Below are 11,313 nucleotides of genomic sequence, written 5' to 3' on the forward strand. Positions count from 1 at the left end.
CTTTCATTGTTCAATGTTCAGGTTTTATATATATTACAGATTTATACAGTACCTGTACAGTACATCACCTCACCTGTACAGTACATCACCTCACCTGTACAGTACATCATCTCACCTGTACAGTACATCATCTCACCTGTACAGTACATCACCTCATCTGTACAGTACATCATCTCACCTGTACAGTACATCACCTCACCTGTACATGATGACCTGTGTCTACAGTACCTGTACAGTACATCACCTCACCTGTACAGTACATCATCTCACCTGTACAGTGCATCATCTCACCTGTACAGTACATCACCTCACCTGTACAGTACATCACCTCACCTGTACATGATGACCTGTGTCTACAGTACCTGTACAGTACATCACCTCACCTGTACAGTACATCATCTCACCTGTACAGTACATCACCTCATTATCTCCCCTGTACAGTACATCACCTCATTATCTCACCTGTACAGTGCATCATCTCACCTGTACAGTACATCACCTCATCATCTCACCTGTACAGTACATCATCTCATTATCTCACCTGTACAGTACATCATCTCACCTGTACAGTCAGTACATCACCTCATCATCTCACCTGTACAGTACATCACCTCACCTGTACATGATGACCTGTGTCTACAGTACCTGTACAGTACATCATCTCACCTGTACAGTACATCATCTCACCTGTACAGTACATCACCTCATTATCTCACCTGTACAGTACATCATCTCACCTGTACAGTACATCACCTCATCATCTCACCTGTACAGTACATCATCTCACCTGTACAGTACATCACCTCACCTGTACAGTACATCACCTCATCATATCACCTGTACAGTACATAATCTCACCTGTACAGTACATCACCTCACCTGTATAGTACATCACCTCATCATCTCACCTGTACAGTACATCATCTCACCTGTACAGTACATCACCTCATCACCTCACCTGTACAGTACATCACCTCATCTCCTCACCTGTACAGTACATCACCTCATCTCTTCACCTGTACAGTACATCATCTCACCTGTACAGTACATCACCTCACCTGTACAGTACATCATCTCACCTGTACAGTACATCACCTCATTATCTCCCCTGTACAGTACATCACCTCATTATCTCACCTGTACAGTGCATCATCTCACCTGTACAGTACATCACCTCATCATCTCACCTGTACAGTACATCATCTCATTATCTCACCTGTACAGTACATCATCTCACCTGTACAGTCAGTACATCACCTCATCATCTCACCTGTACAGTACATCACCTCACCTGTACATGATGACCTGTGTCTACAGTACCTGTACAGTACATCATCTCACCTGTACAGTACATCATCTCACCTGTACAGTACATCACCTCATTATCTCACCTGTACAGTACATCATCTCACCTGTACAGTACATCACCTCATCATCTCACCTGTACAGTACATCATCTCACCTGTACAGTACATCACCTCACCTGTACAGTACATCACCTCATCATATCACCTGTACAGTACATAATCTCACCTGTACAGTACATCACCTCACCTGTATAGTACATCACCTCATCATCTCACCTGTACAGTACATCATCTCACCTGTACAGTACATCACCTCATCACCTCACCTGTACAGTACATCACCTCATCTCCTCACCTGTACAGTACATCACCTCATCTCTTCACCTGTACAGTACATCATCTCACCTGTACAGTACATCACCTCACCTGTACGGTACATCACCTCATCACCTCACCTGTACAGTACATCACCTCATCTCCTCACCTGTACAGTACAAAATCTCATCATCTCACCTGTACAGTACATCACCTCATCATCTCACCATCTTACCTGTACAGTACATCATCTTACCTGTACAGTACATCATCTCACCTGTACAGTACATCACCTCACCTGTACATGATGACCTGTGTCTACAGTACCTGTACAGTACATCACCTCACCTGTACAGTACATCACCTCACCTGTACATGATGACCTGTGTCTACAGTACCTGTACAGTACATCACCTCACCTGTACAGTACATCACCTCACCTGTACAGTACATCATCTCACCTGTACAGTACATCACCTCATTATCTCACCTGTACAGTACATCACCTCATTATCTCACCTGTACAGTACATCACCTCATTATCTCACCTGTACAGTGCATCATCTCACCTGTACAGTACATCACCTCATCATCTCACCTGTACAGTACATCATCTCATTATCTCACCTGTACAGTACATCATCTCACCTGTACAGTCAGTACATCACCTCATCATCTCACCTGTACAGTACATCACCTCACCTGTACATGATGACCTGTGTCTACAGTACCTGTACAGTACATCATCTCACCTGTACAGTACATCATCTCACCTGTACAGTACATCACCTCATTATCTCACCTGTACAGTACATCATCTCACCTGTACAGTACATCACCTCATCATCTCACCTGTACAGTACATCATCTCACCTGTACAGTACATCACCTCACCTGTACAGTACATCACCTCATCATATCACCTGTACAGTACATAATCTCACCTGTACAGTACATCACCTCACCTGTATAGTACATCACCTCATCATCTCACCTGTACAGTACATCATCTCACCTGTACAGTACATCACCTCATCACCTCACCTGTACAGTACATCACCTCATCTCCTCACCTGTACAGTACATCACCTCATCTCTTCACCTGTACAGTACATCATCTCACCTGTACAGTACATCACCTCACCTGTACAGTACATCATCTCACCTGTACAGTACATCACCTCATTATCTCCCCTGTACAGTACATCACCTCATTATCTCACCTGTACAGTGCATCATCTCACCTGTACAGTACATCACCTCATCATCTCACCTGTACAGTACATCATCTCATTATCTCACCTGTACAGTACATCATCTCACCTGTACAGTCAGTACATCACCTCATCATCTCACCTGTACAGTACATCACCTCACCTGTACATGATGACCTGTGTCTACAGTACCTGTACAGTACATCATCTCACCTGTACAGTACATCATCTCACCTGTACAGTACATCACCTCATTATCTCACCTGTACAGTACATCATCTCACCTGTACAGTACATCACCTCATCATCTCACCTGTACAGTACATCATCTCACCTGTACAGTACATCACCTCACCTGTACAGTACATCACCTCATCATATCACCTGTACAGTACATAATCTCACCTGTACAGTACATCACCTCACCTGTATAGTACATCACCTCATCATCTCACCTGTACAGTACATCATCTCACCTGTACAGTACATCACCTCATCACCTCACCTGTACAGTACATCACCTCATCTCCTCACCTGTACAGTACATCACCTCATCTCTTCACCTGTACAGTACATCATCTCACCTGTACAGTACATCACCTCACCTGTACGGTACATCACCTCATCACCTCACCTGTACAGTACATCACCTCATCTCCTCACCTGTACAGTACAAAATCTCATCATCTCACCTGTACAGTACATCACCTCATCATCTCACCATCTTACCTGTACAGTACATCATCTTACCTGTACAGTACATCATCTCACCTGTACAGTACATCACCTCACCTGTACATGATGACCTGTGTCTACAGTACCTGTACAGTACATCACCTCACCTGTACAGTACATCACCTCACCTGTACATGATGACCTGTGTCTACAGTACCTGTACAGTACATCACCTCACCTGTACAGTACATCACCTCACCTGTACAGTACATCATCTCACCTGTACAGTACATCACCTCATTATCTCACCTGTACAGTACATCACCTCATTATCTCACCTGTACAGTACATCACCTCATTATCTCACCTGTACAGTGCATCATCTCACCTGTACAGTACATCACCTCATCATCTCACCTGTACAGTACATCATCTCATTATCTCACCTGTACAGTACATCATCTCACCTGTACAGTCAGTACATCACCTCATCATCTCACCTGTACAGTACATCACCTCACCTGTACATGATGACCTGTGTCTACAGTACCTGTACAGTACATCATCTCACCTGTACAGTACATCACCTCATCATCTCACCATCTTACCTGTACAGTACATCATCTCACCTGTACAGTACATCACCTCACCTGTACAGTACATCACCTCATCATCTCACCTGTACAGTACATCATCTCACCTGTACAGTCAGTACATCACCTCATCATCTCACCTGTACAGTACATCACCTCACCTGTACATGATGACCTGTGTCTACAGTACCTGTACAGTACATCATCTCACCTGTACAGTACATCACCTCATCATCTCACCATCTTACCTGTACAGTACATCATCTCACCTGTACAGTACATCACCTCATCATCTCACCATCTTACCTGTACAGTACATCACCTCACCTGTACAGTACATCACCTCACCATCTCACCTGTACAGTACATCATCTCACCTGTACAGTACATCACCTCACCTGTATATATATATATATATATATATTTATTTCCGGTGGACCGGCAGCGTCCCAGCTGTCCTTCAGGACCGGATCTCCTCGTGGTCTCGGTAGTTGTCCGGTATCCAGACCGGAGTCTGCTGGTTTGACGTCAGAGCAGCATGCTGGAGGTATAAAACCCTCCGTCCTCTCCAGCCGCCGCTCAGACCAGAGAACCCACCGGACCGGACCAACACCGAGTCAAGCTCAGAACCCACCGGACCGGACCGGACCAACACCGAGTCCAGCTCAGAACCCACCGGACCGGACCGGACCTCCACCGAGTCCAGCTCAGAACCCACCGGACCGGACCGGACCTCCACCGAGTCCAGCTGCAGCATCTGGAGACAATAACGTGAGTTCACCACAGATTATTATTTATTATATATATATTATTATTCGGTGTGAGAACCCGTCTCTGTCCTCCAGCCAGCTGCTGCATCACTAAACTAAACTACAGATTCATCCCAGTTTATTAATAATGAAGCTTATTTGCTTCTTTTGTGTGATTGACATTAAATGTTGAAGATGACATCATGTAGTTTATTACTGGTCATCTGAACGTGCGTGTGTGTGTGTGTGTGTGTGTGTGTGTGTGTGTGTGTGTGTGTGAGTGTGTCTGTGTGTGTGTGTGTGTGTGTGTGTGTGTGTGTGTGTGTGTGTGTGTGTGTGTGTGTGTGTGTGTGTGTGTGTGTGTGTTCCAGGTCATGAAGCTGGTCCTTCTGCTCCTGCTGCTCTCCTCGGTCCTCCGCTCCGCCGCCGGGAGACCGCGCGTCCTCTCCGGCTGGATGGACGGCAGCGGCCTCCAGACGCAGCATCTGGACCAGGAGCTCCTCAGAGGGGACGGCACCACCCCGGAGCTGCTGCTAGACCACATCCTGAGGAGGTTTCTCCAGGAGATACACCTGGACCAGGAGCTCCTCAGTGCCCGGCACGGAACCACCTCGGAGCTGCTGCTAGACCACATCCTGAGGAGGTTTCTCCAGGAGAGACACCCGGAGCCTCGGCACCTGCTCCCGGAGCCTCTGCATATGAAGCTGCCGAAGCGGAGCGAGGAGCCGCCGCTGTCCATCGACCTCACCTTCCATCTGCTGAGGAACATGATCCAGATAGCCAAGATGGAGAGCCAGAGGGAGCAGGCGCAGCTCAACCGCAAAGTCCTGGACGAGGTGGGGAAGTAAAGCTCTCTGTCTTTTTATCAGTAAGTCATTAAGTCATTAAGTCTCAGTATTCAGTATTCAGACCTGTGATAAGTCTCAGTATTCAGTATTCACACCTCTGACATTATGACATCAGTTGTTTGTGCGCTTTTCTTCCTCTCCATCCTTTTACGCACAAACGGTGTCACTTTACGCATCACAGCATCCGCGAGGAAAATGTAAATTCTGAAGTGTTATTTAAAGACTTTGTTGGAAAATATGAAAATATGGACTGGACTTGTCTTGCCCCCCCACTGGACTCCTGGAAGCTGTCCGGTGTCTTTAACATTTGGACACATTTGATCTGGAGATGCGCAACGCTGTTCTTTCTCATTTGTCTTTATGATGCTTGAAATGAGAATAACAGATTATTTTAGGTCTGACCTCAGTATTTACAGATTACACTTTGACTTTATTCATTGTCCAGATGTGTGAGCTCAGTATTGATGGAGGATGAATCAGGCTTTAGTTGCTCTAACTTTACTGTGAGTGCTTCAGACACACATGTTCCCTCATGATGTGGTAAATAAAAACAAGGGTAACCTACTTTAGTTGGATCCTTAAAATGGAAATGAATCTTATCATGATTTAATTTAAAGATGGGGAGCTTTGATTAGTTGATGTAAACTAGAATATTAAACATATAATGAAAGCACCTGTGACTTCTCAGAGGCTGATGATTGGAGCCACGATTCTCCCATAATGAACCTTTAAAACGAAGAAAAGATCCCCCCCCCACTCTGTGGATATCTAACTCCTCCGTCTCTTTGTTCTTTAAATCCACTCGGTTTGGTCAAACTTCATGTGACGGTGACGGCAGCTTGAAGAATGAATCTGAAACACACTGAATGTTGATTTGTTCTCCATCTTCATCCTCTTTTAGTTTGAGCGGGAGCAGCCCGTACCTGTACTGTATCACCTGTATCACCTGTTCCACCTGTACTGTATCCCCTGTATCCCCTGTACTGTATCCCCTGTATCCCCTGTACTGTATCACCTGTACTGTATCACCTCTACTGTTTCACCTGTATCACCTGATTCACCTGTACTGTATCACCTGTATCCCCTGTACTGTATCCCCTGTATCCCCTGTACTGTATCACCTGTACTGTATCACCTCTACTGTTTCACCTGTATCACCTGATTCACCTGTACTGTATCACCTGTATCACCTGTACTGTATCACCTGTACTCTCTCACCTGTACTGTATCACCTGTATCACCTGATTTACCTGTACTGTATCACCTGTACTCTATCACCTGTACTGTATCACCTGTATCACCTGTACTGTATCACCTGTATTCTATCACCTGTATCACCTGTATGACCTGTACTGTTTCACCTGTACTGTTTCACCTGTACTGTATCACCTGTACTGTATCACCTGTAGCATGCTAACCTACAAAAAACACCATTTATATTTTGTAATAAAAAAGTTTGAAGTAAAAATCTTTTGATTCTGTTGTTATTGATTAAAAACGTTCTTCAGTCGGGTTCAAATAGAACTTCCTGTGACTGTTTGTCACAAAATGTGTCATCTGATGTTTTTCCCCCATTTCTAATAAGAACTGGTGGTGGTGGTGTTGGTGGTGTTGGTGGTGGTGGTATGTGCGTGGTGTTGGTGGTGGTGTTGGTAGTGGTGGTGGTGGTGTTGGTGGTGTGTGCATGGTGTTGGTGGTGTTGGTGGTGCTGGTGTTGGTGTTGGTGTTGGTGTTGGTGTTGGTGTTGGTGGTGGTGGTGTTGGTGGTGGTGTTGGTGGTGGTGTGTGCGTGGTGGTGTTGGTGGTGGTGTTGGTGGTGGTGGTGGTGTTGGTGGTGTTGGTGGTGGTGGTGGTGTTGGTGTTGGTGGTGTGTGCATGGTGTTGGTGGTGGTGGTGTTTGTGGTGTTGGTGGTGGTGGTGTTGGTGGTGGTGGTGGTGTTGGTGTTGGTGGTGTTGGTGGTGTTGGTGGTGTTGGTGGTGGTGGTGGTGGTGTTGGTGGTGGTGTTGGTGGTGTTGGTGGTGTTGGTGGTGGTGTGTGCGTGGTGGTGTTGGTGGTGGTGGTGTTGGTGGTGTTGGTGGTGGTGTTAATGGTGTTGGTGGTGGTGGTGGTGTGTGCGTGGTGTTGGTGGTGGTGGTGGTGGTGGTGTTGGTGGTGTGTGTGTGGTGTTGGTGGTGGTGGTGTTGGTGGTGGTGGTGGTGTTGGTGTTGGTGGTGTGTGCATGGTGTTGGTGGTGGTGGTGTTTGTGGTGTTGGTGGTGGTGGTGTTGGTGGTGGTGGTGGTGTTGGTGTTGGTGGTGTTGGTGGTGTTGGTGGTGTTGGTGGTGGTGGTGGTGGTGTTGGTGGTGGTGTTGGTGGTGTTGGTGGTGTTGGTGGTGGTGTGTGCGTGGTGGTGTTGGTGGTGGTGGTGTTGGTGGTGTTGGTGGTGGTGTTAATGGTGTTGGTGGTGGTGGTGGTGTGTGCGTGGTGTTGGTGGTGGTGGTGGTGGTGTTGGTGGTGTGTGTGTGGTGTTGGTGGTGGTGGTGTTTGTGGTGTTGGTGGTGGTGGTATGTGCGTGGTGTTGGTGGTGGTGTTGGTAGTGTTGGTGGTGGTGGTATGTGCGTGGTGTTGGTGGTGGTGTTGGTAGTGGTGGTGGTGGTATGTGCGTGGTGTTGGTGGTGTTGGTGTTGGTGGTGTGTGCGTGGTGTTGGTGGTGGTGGTGTTTGTGGTGTTGGTGGTGTTGGTGGTGGTGTTAATGGTGTTGGTGGTGGTGGTGGTGGTGTTGGTGGTGGTGTTGGTGGTGTGTGTGTGGTGTTGGTGGTGGTGGTGTGTGCATGGTGGTGGTGGTGGTTGTGGTGGTGGTGTTGGTGGTATTGGTGGCGTTGGTGGTGGTGGTGGTGTGTGCGTGGTGTTGGTGGTGGTGTGTGCGTGGTGGTGGTGTTGGTGGTGTTGGTGGTGGTGTGTGCGTGGTGGTGGTGGTGTTGGTGGTGGCGGTGTTGGTGGTGTTGGTGGTGTTGGTGGTGGTGGTGATGGTGGTGGTTGTGTTGTTGGTGTTGGTGGTGGTGATGGTGGTGTTGGTGGTGTTGGTGTTGGTGGTGGTGATGGTGGTGGTTGTGTTGTTGGTGGTGGTGGTGTTGGTGTTGGTGGTGGTGATGGTGGTGTTGGTGGTGGTGGTGTTGGTGGTGTTGGTGTTGGTGGTATTCATCAGGGAGAGTTAGTGAGGTGGGTTAGGTGAGGTGGGTTAGGTGGGTTAGGGTGAGGTGGGTTAGGTGAGGTGGGTGAGGTGGGTTAGGTGAGGTGGGTGAGGTGGGTTAGGTGAGGTGGGTTAGGTGAGGTGGGTTAGGTGAGGTGGGTTAGGTGAGGTGGGTTAGGTGAGGTGGGTGAGGTGGGTTAGGTGAGGTGGGTTAGGGTGAGGTGGGTTAGGTGAGGTGGGTGAGGTGGGTTAGGTGAGGTGGGTGAGGTGAGGTGGGTTAGGTGAGGTGGGTTAGGTGAGGTGGGTGAGGTGGGTTAGGTGAGGTGGGTTAGGTGAGGTGGGTTAGGTGAGGTGGGTTAGGTGGGTGAGCTGCTCTGTTAGAGACGAGACTTCTCTCCAAGAAACGTTTCTATCTTATTGTTTTAATTTATTAACATAACATATGAAACAGATGAGCCTCTATATCAGCTATTTATAAGGTTGTTAAATCTTCTTACATTCCTCCTACAACACAGAGCTAAACCCACCATATACATTCCTTTGAGCTATACATAGCCATATACTGTTTATATATATATATATATAAAATGTATGAGAGGGATGATTGATTTCAATCAGTGGTTCAGGTGTTGTGTCTCATGTTGCTGGTTTGTTCCAGGATTCTGGTGAACATCTCTGTTTCCTCAAGACGGCAACGACGACCTCGAGGGAAGAACAAAAGATCATCATCATCATCATCATCATCATCATCGTCCTCATCGTCATCATCATCATCATCATCGTCCTCATCGTCATCATCGTCCTCATCGTCATCATCGTCCTCATCGTCATCATCATCGTCCTCATCATCATCATCATCGTCATCATCATCATCATCGTCCTCATCGTCATCATCGTCATCATCGTCCTCATCGTCATCATCATCGTCCTCATCATCATCATCATCGTCATCATCATCATCATCGTCCTCATCGTCATCATCATCATCATCATCGTCCTCATCGTCATCATCGTCCTCATCGTCATCATCATCATCATCATCATCATCATCATCATCATCATCGTCCTCATCATCATCATCATCATCATCATCATCATCATCGTCCTCATCGTCATCATCGTCCTCATCGTCATCATCGTCCTCATCGTCATCATCGTCCTCATCGTCATCATCATCGTCCTCATCATCATCATCATCGTCATCATCATCATCATCGTCCTCATCGTCATCATCGTCATCATCGTCCTCATCGTCATCATCATCGTCCTCATCATCATCATCGTCGTCATCATCATCATCATCGTCCTCATCGTCATCATCATCATCATCATCGTCCTCATCGTCATCATCGTCCTCATCATCATCATCATCATCATCATCATCGTCCTCATCATCATCATCATCATCATCATCATCATCATCGTCCTCATCGTCATCATCGTCCTCATCGTCATCATCATCATCATCATCGTCCTCATCGTCATCATCATCGTCCTCATCATCATCATCATCATCATCATCATCATCATCGTCCTCATCGTCATCATCGTCCTCATCGTCATCATCGTCCTCATCGTCATCATCGTCCTCATCGTCATCATCATCGTCCTCATCATCATCATCATCGTCATCATCATCATCATCGTCCTCATCGTCATCATCGTCATCATCGTCCTCATCGTCATCATCATCGTCCTCATCATCATCATCATCGTCATCATCATCATCATCGTCCTCATCGTCATCATCATCATCATCATCGTCCTCATCGTCATCATCGTCCTCATCATCATCATCATCATCATCATCATCATCATCGTCCTCATCATCATCATCATCATCATCATCATCATCATCGTCCTCATCGTCATCATCGTCCTCATCGTCATCATCATCATCATCATCGTCCTCATCGTCATCATCGTCCTCATCATCATCATCATCATCATCATCATCATCATCGTCCTCATCATCATCATCATCATCATCATCATCATCATCGTCCTCATCGTCATCATCGTCCTCATCGTCATCATCGTCCTCATCATCATCATCATCGTCATCATCATCATCATCGTCCTCATCGTCATCATCATCGTCCTCATCATCATCATCATCGTCATCATCATCATCATCGTCCTCATCGTCATCATCATCGTCATCATCATCATCATCATCCCACCTGTGAAGGATCAGCAGTGACTCTTCAGCTGCTCGGCCTCATGAGGAGGAGGAGGAAGAGGAGGAGGATGAAGATGTTGTTGTTGTGTTTGACTGAGTCAGCATGAAAACGTCTCCCTGAGAGGAAGAGGGGAATCCTTCGTCTCTCTGCTAAGTGCTGCTGTTAGAGATGATTTCACACATCTCCTCTGTACAGTTACACACTGCTGCTGACTGCTGACATCTACACATGTTATATATATATCTATATAGATATATACAC

At 46.8% G+C, this 11,313-nt stretch overlaps 1 protein-coding gene and 1 long non-coding RNA gene across 4 annotated transcripts; one reads left to right on the forward strand and one right to left on the reverse strand.

The window, feature by feature from the left end:
* The first annotated feature begins 4,542 nt into the window (after positions 1-4,542).
* uts1 (urotensin 1) lies at positions 4,543-6,781 on the forward strand. 2 transcript variants are annotated; one of them, XM_074616043.1, is made up of 2 exons: positions 4,543-4,875; positions 5,225-6,781. In XM_074616043.1, exon 2 carries the CDS (start codon positions 5,228-5,230, stop codon positions 5,699-5,701), a length of 474 nt encoding a protein of 157 aa, XP_074472144.1. In that variant the 5' UTR covers positions 4,543-4,875; positions 5,225-5,227; the 3' UTR covers positions 5,702-6,781. The 2 variants fall into 2 exon arrangements, with proteins under 2 accessions (XP_074472144.1, XP_074472145.1); XM_074616044.1 differs by lacking the exon at positions 4,543-4,875 and having other exon boundaries at positions 5,051-5,721; positions 6,390-6,781.
* LOC141756376 (uncharacterized) lies at positions 6,552-7,140 on the reverse strand. 2 transcript variants are annotated; one of them, XR_012591461.1, is made up of 3 exons: positions 6,980-7,140; positions 6,717-6,919; positions 6,552-6,679 (listed from the first exon to the last, which is right to left on the reverse strand). It is a non-coding gene; the product is annotated as an uncharacterized LOC141756376 (long non-coding RNA). The 2 variants fall into 2 exon arrangements; XR_012591460.1 differs by having other exon boundaries at positions 6,717-6,859; positions 6,920-7,140.
* Positions 7,141-11,313: the final 4,173 nt, after the last annotated feature.

Source organism: Sebastes fasciatus, chromosome 18 (genome assembly GCF_043250625.1).
Source record: "Sebastes fasciatus isolate fSebFas1 chromosome 18, fSebFas1.pri, whole genome shotgun sequence".
NCBI lineage: Eukaryota > Metazoa > Chordata > Actinopteri > Perciformes > Sebastidae > Sebastes > Sebastes fasciatus.

What these genes read in the sequence shown, in the direction of transcription:
- uts1 (XM_074616043.1), top strand. Translation starts at nt 5,228, where the DNA reads ATGAAGCTGGTCCTTCTGCTCCTGCTGCTCTCCTCGGTCCTCCGCTCC.